This window comes from Rhinolophus sinicus, linkage group LG03, assembly GCF_036562045.2.
Source record: "Rhinolophus sinicus isolate RSC01 linkage group LG03, ASM3656204v1, whole genome shotgun sequence".
Classification (NCBI taxonomy): domain Eukaryota; kingdom Metazoa; phylum Chordata; class Mammalia; order Chiroptera; family Rhinolophidae; genus Rhinolophus; species Rhinolophus sinicus.
Window position 1 is genome coordinate 188,999,801 of NC_133753.1, and position 20,594 is coordinate 189,020,394.

At 42.3% G+C, this 20,594-nt stretch overlaps 1 protein-coding gene across 3 annotated transcripts in view; it reads right to left on the bottom strand.

Moving 5' to 3' along the window:
* Positions 1-14,585: 14,585 nt before the first annotated feature.
* The window catches only part of FBXL7 (F-box and leucine rich repeat protein 7), a 343,790-nt gene continuing 337,781 nt past the window's right edge, over positions 14,586-20,594 (bottom strand). For all 3 annotated transcript variants that reach the window (XM_019753542.2, XM_074329059.1, XM_074329060.1), the window contains one exon: positions 14,586-17,925. In XM_019753542.2, the coding sequence (XP_019609101.1) occupies positions 17,189-17,925 (737 nt within the window). In that variant the 3' untranslated portion in view covers positions 14,586-17,188. The remainder of the gene's footprint in view (positions 17,926-20,594) is intronic.

Here is a 20,594-nt window from a genome sequence, read left to right on the forward strand (position 1 = left end):
ACCGTAGGCATGTTGAAATTGAACTTAAGGATTTTTTGAAAACGGTATCATCTTGATTTTCAGAGATATAGATTATAGATTTCTTTAGACTCAAAAGAAAATGTCCACACGGGAGAAATGAAGCCAACGAAGAAATATTAAGTGACCTGCCCCAGATTACAACAGCTAATAAGCCATAGATCTGGTATTTTTGATCCCAAGCCTATTGATGTCTCGATGACTCCAAGCCATCTCAGGAGGTGGCAGTGAACAACTCACTTTGGCCACTGCTTCTTTATCCCAACAAAATAATGACGGAAGCAGTCACAGGAGGCAGTTGGTCATGGTACAGGGGATGAGTGATGATGACAGTGATGGCATTTTCAAAGCCACCACTTCTACTTCCTGATCCCTCCACCCAAGAAATCGTAGTTGATAAAGTATACTTATCAGCCCTGCTATCATAACAAACACCTTTAAAGGGGCGCACCATCCATCAATACTTCAAATGTACATATGTCTGGACCTGTGTGCTTGACTCAGCAGCTAAACATCCCACTTTCTTCATTCAAAGGCTTGCATCGGTCCGTGGATGGGTTCAATTGATGTCTAGTGGGAAAACATCATCGCGTACGTTTAGCAGAGATCAGAAGAAAATGGATCTATCACTTATTTATCAAAGTTGGCCACTGGTCATCACAGCATGGAAATTCTGGAATAGCTCTGCTGCACCACATTCTGAAGATGATAATAGAAACTCAGTGTCATTAGCAACACCTCCTTTGGATGCATAAATATTTATATCCCTTTTATGAAAAGGAAATACTACTGTAGTTTAAAAAAGAAAAGGAAGAGGGGAAGGAAAGGAAATATCTGTATGCCTTGTAGCTTATCTACAGAGGACATTTTCTTGGTTCTGAATTTCCACTCATCAACTCTCCCCACCCTCTCCATCGACACGCCTCACTTTACTAGGTCATAAGATCAAAGTAGTTGCTGGAAATGTTATCCCGTCATGATTTTAGCAGAGCTGTGCTATTTCAAAATCCTCTGGGCCAAGAAGTGCTCTTATGTCTCTCCTTGGGAAGGCAAAAAGGATGTGTCAATGGGATTTTAATGTGAATATTGACCTGCGATGCCGCCATTCGGGGTCTCTCCCCCCAGCCCCAGGATAAGGTCTATGCCCCGCTACCAGTCTGCATGTTTAACACATGCAGCGATGTAAAGCAATTTCAAAAGAACAGACGATGACAATTGGTGGGTTTGAGCAATAAAGGACACGGCCAACTGTGGTACTTCAGAACCAAGTGGAGAAGCACAACCTTTGGGCCTGACAGGAAACAATCTTCTCTGTGACACCCCTTCCCCCTCATTAGCATTACCTTACCTCAGAAGACTTCAGAGGAGTGAGGTGTTGGTCAGATTGACTGTGCTTTAGATGCTTCTAGAAATTCACTTGGGATGTAGCTGATACCTGTGAGCACGACTGGTTCCCTGTGTTCAGCCTCTATATGGTTTCATATCTTCAAACCAAACTGTGGCCAATTATCATTTGGTCCTGTTTATAAAAATATTGAAGGTTTCAGTCTTCACTGTTCTGTGGGAAGATGTACTAGTGTATTAGTTTATTATCCTGTTTCCCCGAAAATAAGACCTAGCTGGGCCATCAGCTCTAATGCATCTTTTGGAGCAAAAATTAATGTAAGACCCGGTCTTATCTAAGAAAATATAATATAAAATCGGGTCTTACATTACTTTTTGCTCCAAAAGACACATTAGAGCTGATGGTCCACCTAGGTCTTATTTTCGGGGAAACACGGTAGGACTGGCATACAAAGTAGCACAGATTGGGTGGCTTAAACAACAGAAATTTATTTTCTTGCAGTTCTGGATGTTAGAAGTACAAGATCAAGGTGTCCATAGGTTTATTTTTTTCTGAGGCCTTTCTGCTTGGCTTGTGAATGATTATGTTCAACCTATGTCTTCACATGGTTTTTCGTTTGTACACATCTATGTTCAAATTTCCTTTTCTGATCGGGACACCCATCGTATTGCATCAGGGCCCACCCTGAAGAAGTCTTTTTAACATAATCACCTCTGTAAAGACCCTATCACCAAATACAGTTACATTTTGAGTTGCTGGGGGTTAGGACTTCAACACATGACTTTTACTAATGGTTGAGGGGGTGGCGAGACCACCATTCAGACATAACAAATAGTATCCAGGTTGACTTAGTAGGACAAATCTGAATCATCTCCTACTGGCTCCATGATTTTCAAGAAAGAACTCATATTAAAGATTGCATCTTTCTCAGGATACTGGAGGGATCAGCTAGGCGTCCTCCATTTTCAGTGTGCCGCTGGAACTGAGTGACAGTACTTGTGTATATGGATATAAGCTATGGAGCTTCAGTCATCGTTTGCTCTTGGATGAAGGTGTCATAATTTACTGTCTATTTGGAATAAAATCCTACCTACTATAAAATGATTGGTGATGGTATATAACTTTAAACATAATGGAAAAAGAGAAGAAAACTAATCGTATGAAACTTAGAGAACAAATAGATGTTACTAGTTACCAGGAAAGAGGTAAAGATTATTTGATCCTTAAGTATTTTCTAGATTTCCTGGAAACAGAAGAAGACAGAGAAATATACTGAGATATTCGTGGACTGTTAAAAAAAAAAAAAAAAAAAAGCAGGCTAGCTTGCCTAGAGAGTCAATTTTCCCCCTGGAACTAAACTCAAGGAGAAATTTATTGCATGAGACATTTTGTCGAGACTTGAGTGAATTCGGAGTGTCACATGGTGCATAAGGGTTAATGGATCATAAACTAGACAATGTCTTCAAATAGACTTAATAAAAGTAATTATTTATAATAAAAATGGCCTTATAGCAAACTTTAAGGCTATAAGGGGAATATTTGGCATAGTTCATCTATTTGGGGAACTAAACTCCCCTTTCTCCTGGTGATATTTGGAGTGACTGTTTGTGGGAGAAAGGAATGTTGGGCTCCTGAGTAAGCTACCGCACTACAGCAAAGCCAGCTAATGAGTCTTTGGACATGAAACGGCACGGCTAGCGATGATCTGGGTTTAGGGGCTGGCAACACTGAAATGGGGTTTAAAAGAAAATGCAGAAATTTCTCTTTTTTTCTTTGCATTTTATTTCTTTTCTCCTCTTCCTCCTTCCCCTCTTCCTGCTTCTTCTCTCCCTCCTCCCCTTAACTCTCTCCTCTTCCCCCTCCCCCTCCTCCTCTTTCTCCTCTTGGCTCCCGAGAGAGATGGATCAGAAGAGGCGATCAATGCTATGACTGAGTAACTAAGAGCTGAGTGGCTCTCAAGAATGGGATTCTATGTATTTGATGTAGCCAGCCTCCAAGATGGCCCTCCAATGATCCCAGACTCCTGGAATTCACGGCTTTTGTAGTTCCCTCCAACATTGTATCAGGGTCAGTCTGTGAGACTAATAGGATACAGCAGAAGTGATACTATGTTACTCCAAAGTAAGGTCATTAAAGACACATGGCTTCCTGCTTGCTATCTCTTATCATCTTTCTTGGATCACTCGTTCTAGAGGAAACCAGCTGCCATATCAGGAGCAGCCCCATGGAGAGGCCCAAGTGGCAGGGCTTCCTGCCAGTAGTCACTGAATGAAGTTGAAAGTGGGTTCTCCAGCCTGTTAAGTCTTCAGATGACTATCACAGCCTGGGCTGATAATTTACTGAGAGACCCCACGCCAGAACCACTCAGCTAAACTGCTTCCAAGTTAGTTGCCAAATTTTGGGGTGATTTGTAATCTGTAATAGGAAACTAATAACAACATTCAATTGCAAATTGTCAGCATTGCTACAATGTAAATACATCCTCTCTCCTGCTGAAATGTCATCCCAGCGCTTTCCCCAACCCATCTATGTAAAGTAGTACAACCCCCTCCTTCAGCATTCACTTTCCCCTTAGTTTACTTTAGTTTTCTTCTTGGTCATTACCACTACGTGATATTATATTCTGTTTTATCTGTTCATTGTTTGTCTTTCTAAGCAAAGTAAGTTTCACAAGGGTAGGGAATTGTCTGTTCTGTTCATATTTTCAGCCCCCTAAGAAAGTACTTGGCACACAGTTGGTGCTCAGTAATATTGGTTGAATAAGTTAAATGATTAAGTCTTTTGGTGACTCTTGGCTCACGATAACTGAACGATGGGAAGGACATTATAACCAGGAGAAGCCACTGAAGAGATGGCCACAGGGGACCTGCTGAGTGCAGGATTAGGCAGAATCCAAAGACGGTTGGTAGGTGGAGGTGTCAAGTAGTCTCTGTGTTGCTTTCCAGAAATTTCCTTGGGAAGAGAACAGTGGTTACTCCAGAATTTCTGGAAAGAGAACAGTGGTTACTCCAGAATTTCTATAAAGAAGTTTGGTTGGGAGGCAATCTGGTTGAAGATGAATTTCCACAGCCTCTTATGAAAGACTGAAAGAGACTGAGGTGTCCATACAGAAGAAAGCAGTTTGGTGGAGGGTTGACTATAGCCATTTTATATATTATCCATGCAAATTGCCAATGTGGGTAGATGAATGGACTTCCCCTCATGAACAGGACAGAGCTTTGAAGTTTTTGTTATGTAGACAACCCAGGGAATAATGTCTGGCTTTATTTTGTGTCCCTCCCAATAAATCTAGAGCATGTTTCAGTTAGCTTGCAGTGATCGTCAGTTGTTCTCTTTGCCTCTCAATCTACGTCCCATCCGTAAGCAAATCCTGTCGTGCGTTGCCTTCAGAACATGCCCAGAATCTGACAACTTCTCAGTGCTCCTACCTCCAAGCCCTGGTGGAAACTACTCTCATCTCCCACTTAGATTGTTGCAATAGGTTTTCTAGCTCCTCTCCCTGCTTGGGCCCTATTGTCGCTTAGTCTATTTGCACACAAAGCCAGAGGGTACCTTTTAAAATCCAAGTCAAATCTTTCTGTTTAAAAATCCTCGTCTTACTTGGAGTAAAATCCAAATTCCTTGCAATGGCACATGTGTCCCACAGCTGTCCCCATGACTTCTGCTACCCCATCTTCCACTGCTCTGCCCCACTTTCTTTGCCCCAGCCAAGTTGCCCACCTTGCAGCTCCTGGAACAAACTAGCAGGATCTTTGTGCCTGCCTCAGGGCCTTTGCAGTCACTGTTCCATCTGCCTAGAATGCTATTCCTGCCTGGATGTGTGCTTGGATACCCACATTGCCTGTTCCCTCACCTCTTTGAGTCTTTTCTCCAATGTCACCTTTTCAGTGGAGACTTTTCTGACTATTCTTTTAAATATTAAAACCTCTTCACCTTGCACTTTTTGTGCCCCTTCCCTGTTTTCTTCTGCACCATAGAGCGTCTCATCCTCATCCAGACGCACACAAACGCACACATATATGTACATATACATGCACATAGTTCATTTATTTCATTTTATTATTTGTCTGCCTCTATAGACGTGCTTCTCAAACTTTATTCTGAGGATGCTGTTAAAATGCAGAGTCTGAATTTTTAACATCCGAAGTGTCCAGAGACCAAACTCGAGAAGCTAGTTTCTAGAACTGTGCTGTCTAATATAGCTGTCCCTCGCCATGTGTTCACTTAAATTTAAATTTATCCAGATTTAATAAAATGTAATATCCAGTCCCTCAGTCCCAATAGCCACATTTCTGGCGTCTCTAGCCACATGTGACCAGTTGCTACCCTATTAGCACAGATACAAAACATTGCATTGCCGTTGCGAGTTCGGTGAGATAGCATTCGCCTAGAACTACTCTGTACAAAATGGTGGTCACCAGCTGCAGGTGACTGTTTAAATTGAAACTAATTACAATGAAATCAAATGTAAAAGTCTACTCTTTATTTGTTCTAGCCACACATCAAGTACTCAGTACCCACACATGGGTAGTGGTTGCCGTACTGGACAGCAGGGATGCAGAAAGTCCTGCTGGATAGGATGGAATATAGAATACCAGTTTCATGAGAGCATGGTCTTCCATCTTTCTTGTTCACTGCTCTATCTCCAGTGCCTGAAATGCTAGGGCCCATGAGTGGGACTTCAACAAACATTTGTTAATCTGAATCAAATGCCATTTACATTTTGGCCTTCCCTCAATAGATGATGGGTGTCTTAAGGAACTGTGATTGGTTTTTTGTTATATCTCCAACTGTCATTGATGGAAGACCATCAATAAGCATCCACTGGATTGAACGTTCAGAACAGTTTCAACTTTCCTGCTCTTGAGGGATCAGTGTGCAGCAGGACCACATGCAAGCTGGAAACGGGGCACAGGCAGAGCTGTTAGACTCTTGCTTGTGACTCTACCCTCCTTGGTCAGACAGAGAAAGGGCTCAGAGGCTGCTGCCTTTTACACTTTCAGAGAAGAAATGCTCAAGTCCACTGTGGAAAGCAATCACCCTGGTGTCACGAGTTCATGCAAACTCTGACCTAAACAAATTATATGTAACAGTCCTTTCCCCCTTCTTGCTCATTACTCCACACTCCCAGATATGCCACTAAACAACAAACAAACAAACAAACAAACAAAAACAAAAAGAAAGAAAGGAAGAAAAAAGATGTTTTTATTCTGAAGTAGTAGCAATATGACCTACATGTTCAAACTCTTTTTTAACATCTTTAGAATATTTAATATCTTTAGCCCTTTAATTGTGTTTTTCTATAGTCAGATCTAACTCTTCTGTCAAAAAGAAAACACTAAGAGGCAGCACATACAAAAATTTCGCTGTGTTCTATGGAAATAATTTCCCTAGAATGCAGGCTACTTCTGATTATCAATGGTATTATTCACCCTGCTATATTTTTCCAGAAAAAAAAATCTGGCTAGGGAATTTAAAAAATCAGTACAAAAGACACATTTCACTACCACCACATTGGAAAAAAATATTGTGTTTGGCAAAGGGGAGACTTTTGGATGCCATCAATAAATACCCTCATCTTTGGTCCCAGTAACTAGAACTAGAAAAAATCTAGGCCGTGAAGTCCTGTCTGAATCCTAATTCAGATGGGTTATTTATCCCCTTGGCTTTCTCCTATAGCATTTCAATTTTATTGGCTGAGTCAAACATCTTTTTTGTCCTTACTCCAACAACAGTAGAATATCTCTATTCTTTTACACTTTTAAGTTGGCCAGACTGGCAGGATTTAGAGTGATTTTGATAAAAATTGAGGGCGGATGAAGCATTCAATATTTTTGATAGATGTGGCTCCATTGCTTTTTTGTCCTGTGCCTCGAAGCTAATGTGTCTCCTAAAGCTAAATAAAATACTACCCTGTTTCCCCGAAAATAAGGCCTAGCTGGACCATCAGCCCTAATGCGTCTTTTGGAGCAAAAAGTAATGTAAGACCCAGTCTTATTTTACTATAATATAAGACCAGGTCTTATCTAACATAATATAAAACTGGGCCTTACATTAATTTCTGCTCCAAAAGACGCATTAGAGCTGATGGTCCAGCTAGGTCTTACTTTCGGGGAAACACAGTAAGTGAGTGAGAATTTCAGGAACACAAGAAACTTTAATGAGAAGGTATTTATGCTGGCTGCTCCTCAGCCAAATATATATGTATTTTCTATCTTTTACATGAAAACCAGCTCACCAGATAAAATTTGAACAATAGTCATAATTCTAAAGAGCTCGACCCCTTAACTGATGTTGTTGTCATATCTTCAAACACAGAAATAAAGTGATTCTTCCAAACATGAACAGAAAATGAGTAGCAGAGCTAGGAAGCTAGTTCTGGACTGCTAAATCCTAACCTAACAGTTCATGTGATCAGACCTGACCATGTTGTGGAAAGTTAAAGGCCACTCTTTCTCTTTGTATCTGCAGTGTGTACTGGGCAGCGCTGGTCAATGTTTCTGTGTTTGGGGTCTGTAGGGTGGGACTTTATTTTAGTACAGTCAGTGAGTTCTACCACTCACTCACTCTGAGCTCCAGCGCTGGGGCAGCAGCTCCGCAGGCTCCAGGGACATATGGAAAGAACTGAGTTGTCTGCCTTTAGAGTGAGGGCTGGAAGGGCGGCTTTCTCCTAGAGGGAGGAGCTAGTGGAATCCTGTGTCTCTTTGTTGAGTCTTCCCGCTCTGTGCAGATGCAGGCCGGCGCCATAGCTGAGTCACCACGAAACTGGCTAATGCAGTTCATTTGCCCTGATGATTCTGAGACCCTCTTCCCCCCAACTTTTGGGCACACCCAAGATATTTCCACTGAATTTTTCATCCATATGTTCATTGTAGCTTTGTTTACAATGGCCAAGATATGAAGGCAACCTGGGTGTCCCTGAATGGATGAATGGGTAAAGAAGAGGTGGTGCATGTATACAATAGAATATTACTCAGCCATTAGAAAGAATGAAATCTTGCCATCTGCGACAACATGGATGGACCTAGAGGATATTTTTCTGAGTAGAGTAAATCAGGCAGTGAAAGACAAATGTCATATGATTTTACTTATAAATGGAACCTAAAGAACAAAATAAACAAACAAATGAAACAGAAACAAATTCATAGATACAGAGAACATTTTGATGATTGCCAGATGGATGGGGGTTTGGGGGTGAGTGAAAAAGCTAAAAGGATTAAGAAGTACAAATCGGTTGTTACACAGTAGTGATGGGGATGTAGGGTACAGCATAAGGAATGTAGTCAGTAATATTGTAGTAACTATATATAGTGTCAAATGGGTACTAGATTTATTGGGGTGATAGATGGGAGGGGGATTGGGACAGAGTGAAAAAGGTGAAGGGATTAAGAAGTATAAATTGGAAGTTACAAAATAGTCAACGGGATATAAAGTAAAGCACAGGGAATATAATCAATGACATGGTAATAACTACGTATAGTGCCAGGTGGGTACTATAGTCTAGTTAGGGGGATCATTTCTTAAATTATATAAATATCTAATCACTATGCTGTATACTTGATATAATGTGCAACATAGGGAATATAGTCAATAATATTGTGATAGCCTGGTACGGTGTCAGATGGTTGCTGGACTTATCATGGTGATCACTTCTTTAGGTCTATAAATGTTGACTAACTATGGCATACACCTGAAAATAACATTGTGTATTAGCTATATTTTTAATAAAAATCTTAGGGAAAAAAAGAAGAAAAAAGCAGGACCATCCAGGGAAAGGAGGAGGAAATTATGAGTGACGAGTGAACATCTACAAATAGATCATGACGTTTTTGGCTTGGCCCACAAATCTTTCAAATTTGTTAAACTTACAGTTTATAGTTATGGGGTAATTAAGACTGCATAGAGTTTGCAATTTACCTACCAGGAATGGAGTGGGATACTTTTGTGGTTTTCCAGATTGAAGCTCATTGTATTTCTAGGATCCTCTCCAAAACTGTTCTACATCCCTGACAAATTAAGTCTCACGTTCTGACAATGGTATTTTCCACTGGACATTGGGCTTTCCACCCTCAGCAATGCTGCCTGAGTTCTTTGAAATCACGATAGACCTCCACAGGGACACAGCTCCTGAAAATGGTGTATGACTCAAGAGTGTCCAAACCTACCTAGCGCACCTACAAAAATGCACAAGGAGAAACCACACAGCACCCAAACTTGAATTTGTATTTCATCAGTCTCCACAGAGAACTCAATGGATAGCACTCTACAAAAGGAGGTAAGTACATGAAATTTATCCCACTAAAATCGAGAAATAATAACCTTAAAAAGTGTTTTCAATGTTGTATTTGCTATCACCATAAGAATTGCCAGGTGCTCCTTAGTTTTAGCCAAAGGAGAATTTTCCCAAGGCCTTTCTTGGATCCCAGCTCCACAAGGTTTAATAGTGGGTTCCAAGGCCTGCAGAGGACTTTGCTAGCAGTTGCTGATATAATGTGTTACATTGTTCAGAAAAATCAGATAAGACAGGTCAATTTTCTCCCTGGCCAGACCAAGCTATTGGCTGTGAGGAGTTAGGCACTGGAGCCCTGAGGCCACAAGGCCAAAGAATTTAGGGTGAGGGAAGTTAAACAGAAACACTCAGCACCTGAGAATGTGTGGCTTTTCTTTTTGTAAATGCAAAAGGAGTTGTTATAGAAGGAGTTGTTATAGAACGAGATCACCCTGAAGGTTATTTGGCCACAAGCATTTGGGATTAAGCACAAGTTTTAAATGGAAGGGAGACTCTCTTGCTGGCAGTTTTTGTATTTCCTGTGCTTTCCTGTGTGCACTATTTTAAAAAGAAACATTACACACAGGAGCCCCAAGGCGATGGTACCAGTGAAACAATACCAGTTTGGAAATCCAGAGGTGACTCTGGTTTTCATTATGTGAGTGAGAGGTCATTATTTGAATGTTTCGCTCTCTTTCTTTCTTTAAATCCGTAGCCTCTTGGTCTCCAACCCTCCGGTGCGTCCACGGTCATTATTCTTTGGGTGTTTTAAAATTATAAATGTGCTGGAGGAGAGCCAAGTGGAGCTCACAGTCCGACTAGCTAATGGAAAACCTTTGCTTCGGGGACGTCATTCATAGAGATCAACTCTGTCATAAATCACATATTGGCCGGTGTGGTTGTAATGAGAGCAAGAGAAATGGTCTGAATTCTCCTTCTCGGGTTCTACTAAGACAAGGATCTGTTCAGCAAAATGATCTCTTCAGGGGCTTTACTAAGTGGCAGGGGAGCATGGAAAACCTTCTCACATTTCTCCATTATCAGGAGGTGGGACTGTAAAATGAGTAATTGTACAGTTGAAATCCAAAGCATTTGCGGAATTAATCTGGAAGTATGAAAAATGTAAAATTATACAAAGGTAGTTATATCTGCTTTGGTCTCCATCTCCAAAAGAAAGGCTTTGAGATAAAAGAAGGCTATTTATCAGTGGTGACAGTGCTGTCCCTTTATCTACTTTCTCATAAACGAAAAAGCCCATGATAAGTTTGTTTAAACTTGAAATGTAAACACCAATGAGGAATACATTTATGATGTGAAACCTGGATTTTTTTTTTTTTTAACTTTTCTCTGTAAAGGGTAGCTGTGCTCATTAGTAGCTGGTAGAAGATTGGAGAAGAAGGAAGTACCAATTACTGGTTAATCTTTGTAATTCAAAATCCTTTCCTTTGTCATTCAAAATCCTTCTGTATCTTGTGCATAAACTTAATAAACCTACTCAGAATTTGGGAGACATGGAGCTCTGAAAAATCATGAGGCTAGTTGCCTCTAACTGCAGCAAAACAAGGATTCAAAGCTTCCTACCCCTTTTGCACTTTCTAATGGCTTTCATTGTTTAGTTTATTGTCACCATGGGCAGATAATTTCACATTCACAACCCTGATACAATTTGAGGTTTCAAAGGACCCCTCCTCGGTGGGTTTACCAGTAAAATCCATTTCCTGGCAATTTTAGCAGCTACTTAATCAATCTTACTTGGGCCATCCACTATTTTTAAAATTACTGACATAGTCTAGTTTTAATAAAAAGGCACGGTAAATTGAAAAACCTCAGTTATTCTGACCATTCCCATCATAAATTTCATAACAGTTAGCGTGATACCAAAGAGCCGATACCCTGATGGCTGAAGGATCCAAGGATTATTGAGGAAGGAACTGCTGTCGTCCTCTCTCTGAACTAGATTCTGGGGAAATCATGATGGCACGTTCGCAGACGTATGGCCGTATTTAGACTTTTACTGCATATGGTGTTTGGGAGGACAGTCAAGCTGCTTTGAGGTTCTTAGAGTTTGCTCGAGAAATTATGTTTCCATGTTGTTTTCATAGAACAATCCCATCCTTTAAAAATGATATTCTGTGTGTACGTGTATGTGCATGAGAGAGAGTGTATATGTGCACACAGGGATTGGATCCATGCATGGGATGACATTAGAACAAAGCCAAACCTGCTGTTTCCATATGAGTAACTCAAGCTATGACAACGTTGACATGACAATATTGTGATCATGTTAACCTATGGTAGAGAGAAATGAGTTCATTAACCTTATCAAATATTGTCTCCCTGCGTGAGCTCCATGTATGCTGTTTTGGATGTTCAGATGCATCATGGCTGATGATGCTCTCCTTGTCTGAGTTATAAAATCCAGCTCCAGGATGTTCTCCTCTGGGAGGAGTCCCTAAACTTCATCCATCTCTCCACATGGTGACGAAAATGATTTCTTTGGTAAACTCCACGAGGGCAAGACTCAGTGCCAGCAGAGTGCCTGGCACATATTTGGTTCTTAGTAAATACTATTGGGTGAATGAATGAAAGAATGTTGCCTCTCTTTTTCTATTCCCCTTCCCCTCCTCCAGTTCATTACATGACATTATAATTATTTGATGTGTGTTCCGTTTAGGGTAAGGATATTATATCTCATTCACCCAGATCCTATCACAGAACCCTGCCAATAAACCTTAGTTAAAGGAGTCGAGGGTTGCTGAGGACATAGTCACTGGCACTCCCTGGGAATTCTTTGTTCATAAAGAATGATTGCGATTTCCAGTCTCCATCGTATGTTCATCACATGGGCCAGGCCAGAATTCGGACATACTGATCTCATCAGTGTAAAATTCAGTAGTTCGTGACTGCAAAGAGAAACATTCCACAATGTAGAAATGACTAGATTTGGAAATATTTAGGTCAAATTTTTTTTTTTTTTTTTTTTTTTAAATGATTCTTCAAGTCCATGGTTTGGTACCTGCATGTGCTGATTGCTAACACTTGAACAACAATTTAGAGGTTAAAGATAGCCTTGTGGGTGGTCCACGAGACCGGCATCCCAGTTGAAGGTATTTCCTGGCACAGTTCTGTGAGAGATGCCAGAAATGTGCTGGTGACAGGCAGGGATTGTGTCATATGCAGTTGCCATATGGGGAGGTTCCGGTCCTCCCATGTGGTTTCAAATGCAAGATCTGCTGACTGGAGAGGGAAGGAGGGGTTTACAAAATGGACGTGTGGCCGTAGGCGATCACGATGCACTCAAAGGACAAAGGGGGAATAATCACAAGGGTGCCTTCCTTCCTGGATGGGCTGCCCCCAGTCTGAGTGTCTATGAGAGTGTTGCGTCCCTCCTGGGAACCGCTCAGCCCACCTGGTGGTCATCTTAACGAAACCCGCCTGCGTTGCTCTGGGGCAACTGGAGCTGCGTTGAGGCAAGTCTCATCGATAGCGGCAGCACCCCCTGCAGACAGGCACTCCCTGTCCCTCTGCCCTCTCCTTCCTGCAGCATTAAGGGTCACTTCTGGTGTATGGACCAAAATGAAGACACCATTTGACCAATGGCGTGCATGCGGAAAACCAATTTTGTTTCGTGGGAATGTTTACACTGCGGTATCTACCTAGTCGCTAAGTATTCTCTCCCTCTCTCCTGCTGTCGACTCAGCATTTCATCAGATTAACTTCTCTGTGAACTAATCATGATTGCCAGCTATTGAACAAATGTACCACTTTTGGTGACTTTGTGAAAATTGACACATGGTAAGTAATTTATTGTATTACTTTTCCCCTTAAAAATAATTCTTTGTTTTTATGTTGAGTGCTCTTGGATATCAAACTTCTTGAAGGCTTTTTCTAATTCTAAACAAATGTCAATGTAAGACGTCATGAACGTCAAGGGCAAATGCATTTTATTTACTGCTAGCCTTAGTCTGCGATCTTGACAAGAATTGCATGGGGCGAGCTACCTACCGCAAGTTAATGTTGAAAGGCAGTTAGTAGAACTGCTGGTTTATGTGAGACTCATTGAGCTGCTGACATAGGGTGAGATGAAGGTTGAGGACAAACAGATTTAAAATTGACATCTCTTAAAACCTTTTTACTTGTAAAGATGAAGTTTGCCATTCGTCTCTCAGTACTTGGTTTCCACCATGTTGATTTCTGAGATCTAAAGGTTTGGGTGAGTAAAGATTTGGCATTTTGCTTTTTCCAAGTGGCTTGATAGTTTTTCCTTTATAGATCAGTTGCCATATTCTCCTTTGAGATTTTAATGCTCTGAAACTTTTTTAAAAAATTATTTTAACTTGTAACGAGTTACAGTCAGCATAATTTTGAAAATTTCTCCAATGTTTGTAACCAGTACCAGAAAAGAGGTATATTCAGGTCCACAGTTACTTATCCATAATTCTTAAGTCTAAAAGCTCTGAAAAAATAGATTATTTTTCATTATGTTTGGCACAAATTAATTTGGTGACAAAACCTGACTTGAAGGGATGCAAGCTATTTATAGTCTGTAATAATTTTATGTTGTGTGACTATTCATACCTGTGGAAATATTAACATGTTTGATTAAGGGTGCTGTCCCAGACTCTGCTAGGGGTGTTACAAAACACAGCACAGATAACGTCTTAAAATATGAAAAATTATGAATTCCAAAATACATCAGGCTGCAAGAGTTTGAGTTAAGGAACTGAAGACCCGAACTAAACTGCAGGTAAAGACTTTTCACTTTGTTGCTAATTTTCAGCCACAGTCATTGAGCCAAAGGAAATAATAAAACCGTGGATGTAACTTTAAAGGGACAACAGCTGCACTGACCCGACTTGCTCTCTCCTTCAACATAAGGCAAGTTTCTTGCTCACTCGAGTGTCCCATCTGAATAGCACACTCCTCTGGGCAGGATATAAAAGGAGGCTTAGCCCGATTACCAACATATTGCTTTATTTTCTTGGTGGTAGTAAATTAAGGCTTTCTAGAGTCATACAGCACGCAGTGATTTGAACATTAGAATTTAAAAAAAACAAAAAAACAAAAAAACAATGAGCATTCAATTTAGCAGAGGCAGGAAGGAAGCAATGTTTTAAAACAGATAAATTTCCTAGTGAGGCCTTTTGTTTGGTCTCTCAGAATCTGCTGAGCTGTTTCCCCAGTGACCTCTGTCATAGATTCACACCCCAAGGGGAAGCAGAATGGAAGAGAAGATTGGAAAAGAGGGAGAAACTGGGAAAGACAATATATGCTGGGCAATCAGTGCGAAAGTCGGCTTTGTCTCATGTTTCGGAAGACAGGTTAGGTGGTGTGGTCAGGTGGTGCTGATGAAGATATTTGTAATGGGACGCACCTTCTTGGTTCAGGGAGCCATTTTGGCTCTCCCTTCTCATTCCGGGAGTATTAAAGCAGCTCACTTGGAAGACATGAGCACAAAGGGTTAGGAACAATTCTTTGTGACTCAAATTTTGAAACTTTAGACAGGGTCAGAAATCACAGAGCAGGAGAATGCTACCTTCCCCTTCTTTCACGGTTCTAAACCCTGTGACTATCCTCAGCCAAACAATTCATTATCCCCTACGGCCTTGATTGCACAGTAAGGTGTTGGCCTTGGTGATTGGCGAGGAGTCCGTATTTCATCTGATGCATGAAAGAAATCCCCTAGCTAGGCAGACACCACGTCACTCTATCTCCTTCTTCCCAACAAAAGACAAAGGAACGCAGGGAGCCTACAGTGGGAATGCAGTTGTCGAGCAATGTGTACACTTGACGAAAACCAAATTCCACGTGCTTGCCTTGGAGATGCAGAGGTTCTGGCTTTGGGTGGTGGACCCTTTGAGAGAGAAATGGATGAACCGTATGAACACTGAGAGAGGGGCGCGGCCAGAGAATAATTTGGAAAGGTCATGTGTTTATTAACTAAAGGCGACTAAGTTTCAGAAAATGAGCAATGGCATTTCTTCTGGCATCCCAATTTCATCTGAATGAGGCTAGCAAATGGATTTCTATCCAAATAGGACTATTTAACATTCATACTTGGCAATAATTTTAATGTTCTATTCCAAGGGCCTCGTTGGTGGACCAGCACCTGAGCCTTCTCAATGTGTTCCTGCTTCCATTTATCTGGCACTTTTTGAGTGAACAGTATTTAAATCACCTGGACATGTGCCCTGCATTCTTTGACACAGAACATGCAGACAGCCACAGGGTGGCACTCTGCACAGTTAAGCACTTAGGATTTAACCCCTACAGGCTTCATGTGATGAGGTCTGGATGCACAGAAAAATAAATAGATGAGAAGAGTAGGAATGTGATCTGAATGACAACGAACTGAGGTGTCTGTTTCTGCCAGCTGCAGGGCAGATGTGCCTGATGCAGCCATGTGTGCACTGAGAGGGATTAGAAAAAACCTTAGAGGACATGTGTTCTCTTGGGCCTCGCTTCTTAATTAAAAATTGTGAGGGTCTTTGCTCCTATTGAAAACATTCTGAAAGATCAGCTAGATTGGGGTTGTGGGCTTTGCTGTGATGAGGAATCTCATGATGGTGTGAAGTGGGCGGATGCTAAAAGTACGTGGGCACAGAAACCATCCATCGAGCAAGGTGAGAGATGCCCAAGAGACTCACCCACCAAAACAAACAGGGATGGAAGTGACACTCAGATTGGAGTGCAGGACATATAGGACACTGGCACTGGCACTTCTGAGTCTCCTGAAAGCATCCACAGCATTCACACCCTTGGAAGAGGTAGATGCCTCGTGTGCTCTATGCCAACATGTTTCTGCTTATCGACATCTCAGTTCCTTCAATTCTAAAATGGGCATGAGGCAAATCCTCAAGCTGGATGGCCTCTGATTTAGTGCTGGAAGCTGAAGCCCATAGTGAGTGGTCAGGTGCTTTGCTCAAGGTCACAGAGCTAGTTAGTGGCAGAGCTGGGGCAGAATTCAGGTCTCCTCCTTCACCATGCTTCTTGTGGCAAGAGATTCTTTAAAAAGGTTTGGAAGTACTTTGTGTATACCAGATGCTGTGACATGAATTTAACAAGAATTTGTTTGGGTGTGAGGTTGAAGAGTGTGGCTTAGGCCAATCAAGCAGTTTGAAGAGGAGAAGGTCTGGAGAGCATTACTATTCTGATGATTTGTTATTGCTGTTGGAGAGGGAGAAGTGGGGGTAAGAGGGAAGGAGGTGTAGGATCCTGGAGATGTGGCCAGGAGGAGAGAGATAGAGAGAGACACTGCAATCAGCTTTCTGAGATAGATCTTTTATGAGAAGACAAACTGCCTACAAGTGACCTGGTCAGAAACCCGTTTACTGTAATAGAAATCTCCTGCCACCTGGCCTCCTTCCTTTCCATGACCTTTGTTGCCCCGGAGAAATGAGGAAACATAAAAGTCCCATGCCTAAGAATCTTCCTGGAAGAAAGAGCTGTTAAGAGTGGGTGTCCGTGCTCACATATGCTGCTTTAAAAAACATGTTTTGTTTTGTTTTGTTCTGTTCATGTTTGTATGCAAACAGCACTGGATGGCGGCTGTCCCTTCAGAAGAAGGCAGGGTTGGTGTGCTCGATGACGCAGCGCTTGCAGTGGCGTTTCACAAACCGCAGGGCCTCCACGGATACCTCGCAGTCCTGGACATTGAGCAGCTGGAGGTCGAAGCAGTTGGCTGCTACGATCTGCAGGCCCTGGCCCGTGATGCTCTCGCAGGACTTGAGGCTGAGCCGCTTGAGATTGAAGCAGTTCAGGGCCAGGTACTCCAGGCCCGTGTCGGACACCAGTGGGCACTTGCCGATGTCCAAAGACTTGAGTTTGGTACAGTTCTTGGCGAGGTACTCCACGCCGTGGTCCGTGATGCCCTCGCAGCCCCTCGCGTTGAGGTAGCGCAACTTGCTGCAGTACTTGGCGACGTAGCGGATGCCCACGTCGGTGACCCGGCCGCAGTGCGCGATGCTCAGGTACCGCAGGCGCGACTCCAGTTTGGCGATCTCCCGGAGGCCGAAGTCGCTGACGAAGCGGCAGTCGCTGACGCTCAGCTCCTTGATGGACGTGCAGTAGATCATCAGGTAGCGCAGGCCCTCGTCGGTGAGGCGGACGCAGCGGCGCAGGTACAGGTGGGTGAGCTGCGTGCAGTGCGCCGCGATGGTGTGCAGACCCTCGTCCTCCAGCACGAAGCAGTCCGTCATGTCCAGGTAGCGGATGGAAATCTGTTTGCCATGCAAGGGGGACAGTTTAATGGACGCCTCCCGGGTCAAGCTGATGCAGGTCACTTTGGAGCACCCTACACAAAGAGACAGAACACGAGCTCAGAGTGACCGCTGGCAATGGGGGGAGGGGGGCGCCTCGCCCGCGGTGAGAGGCTGTCACTGACCCTTGCCTTCCCCTGAGCCTCATTCCCATGTCACCCCTTCCTTCTCAGCCTCTGCAAGGAAGGAAAGCAAGAATGGCTTCTCCATGTTCATTGGATGATTTAACTACTTTGATTATCTGGGTTTCAGGGGATTTGTGGGCTTTAGAACCAGAAGGACCAGTTTCCAATTCCATATCTATTGCTAGTTGCCAGACATTGGGCAAATCAAGCCTTCTGAGTATTTCTTTTGTCTTAAAATTTGGACGATGATGGTCCCTGTAAGGTGGCTGTGAAGAAGAAATGAGACAATGTGTGTAATTATCTTGCCCTGGCCCTGGAAAGTTCTGGAAGCTCAGTAAAGAGTAGTTCTCCCTTGCAACAGTCTGGTAGCTCTCAGATCCAAAGAAGTGAGACATGAGAGAGAAGGCTTGGCCCTGACCTTGGTTTGGGAGAAAGAACTCTGGTTTGGGAGTCACACGCGGTTCAAGTCTACTTTTTATGGCCTCAGGCAGGGGTCATAACTTGTGTTTCAAGACTCCTTTATGACATGGGAGTGAACAGCTGGCATGTCTCCACTATAGGGAAATAGTGAGGATGCAACCAGAAAATGGATGTGGAGGTACTCTGAAAACTCTACGGGAAATTCATGTAGTTATTAGTGTAACAGGGTAACCCTCAGGGGAGTCAATTCAACCCTGCTCGGTGAAGGAAGAACTGTGCCATCTGCATTACTGTTCTAGCCCCTCAGCCTGTCTCCCTGCCCTACCCTCACCCCCTATCTTCCTCTCCTTACAGCTGCCAGATTCTGGAAAACAGAAATGCAATCATGTCACTCTGCTCAAAGACTTTGGATGGCACCCATGTCACTCCAAGTGTAAAATCTAATGTCTAAGTGGGACTTAAGGACCCCATGTTCTCTGACCCCCATCTCTTAACCCCACTCCTCTAACTCCACTCGCCTCCTTGATGATTTGCAGACACCTCAGGTGCCCTCCTGCTTCAGGGTCAGTGCACTGGGCAAGGCTCCAGCAGGTGGCCCTCACTTTCCTGTCTCTGAGCACATTGCAGGTTATTGGACAATTTTTCCCTAGTCACTCTGTATGAATTAGTATCCCCGACCTTATTCCCATTTATTTTCAGTACTCTCTGTCACTTTGTGGTATTATATATTTTTTTTGGTCACTTTTGTGTTTGCTGTACTCACTCAGGAATGTCAGCTCCTGAGAAAAAGGACTCTGGGCTGTTTCTGCTGTATCTCTCATACCTGGTTCACAGCTGGTGCTTGGTAAGTATCTGTTGAATGAATGACTGAGTGAATGAATGATTTATAGAATGAATAGAGTCTTCTATAGGAAGATCAGGTAGAATAATCCAACTTCGAACATTTAAATGTCCTCAGGACTTTGACCCTGGCTGATGCATAGCCACACTGAAAAACAGCTGCCTGTAATTAACTATTTTATAGTTAATTACAATGCCTTTCATTTGTGTTGAATTATGAAGTTTACAAAGTGCTTCTATCAACATTTTCTTACCTGATTCTTAAAACAATCTATTTTACAGATAAGGAAATTAATACTCAGGGAAGATATCTTTAGATACCTCCCTAAACATTGTTTCTAACCCCTGGTCCCCCAAGAATATGTGTATGTATAAATTATATCTATTTACACTATATGTTATATAATTATTAAATATTTATGTATAATATATGAAACACTCATTTCATTGTATATTTAAGTGCACTATATATTACTATGTAAATGTGCACAGTATATTTTTAGTGTGTAAATATAAATAATTAATATGCATCGCCTATATATTATATAAATAAATGCATATGTACATATAGTGCATTCTATTACATAGGCTGTATCTACATTTTTGTTTTCTCTCTGCTCTTCCCTAATCCCTGTGGCAGGTCTAAAGTCAGGTGCCTCACCTTGGGCACCTCGGTACCTTGCTGCCCACATAATACCCCACGCTTCCAAGGCGACCCCCTGGTAACAGAGACTTTCCTCCCACCACTCAGCTGGCTGCCCAGGAAACGCATGTAACATTCAGGTCCTGGGAAGAATGGGGTTCAAAAGCTGCGTGCTACCCAAAGAATTTCAGGAAGGAGTCAAGTGCACAATGCAACACTGGAGAACAGCGATGCAACTTGTCAGAGGCTGCCCATGCTGCTCCAGTGGGCTCCATGGTTTTGCAGATGGGGGTTGGCACCCCTCAACTTTAGCTTTGAAATTTTCCTTTGTTTTGAGTTTCTTTCTTGAGGGTGACTATACTCCTACTTATACTGAATTTACATGTCCACAGTAGTTGTTGGCCACCTCTGATGACTGAGAAGACACTTTGTTTTTCAAGAGTACATGACAAACTTTATTCCTAAACTCTTAGTTTCAGATTGAGATAGAGTATATATATCTATTTATATCTCTATCTCTATCTCTATCTCTATCTCTATCTCTATCTCTATATCTATATATCTATATATATATCTGTTGCCCTCCAGGAAAGATACTATATTTAGTCCAAGGAAATATATGCCTTGTTTTTAAAAAACTGTCCCAAATTTAATGAGTTTAGCTCAGTTTTGGTAA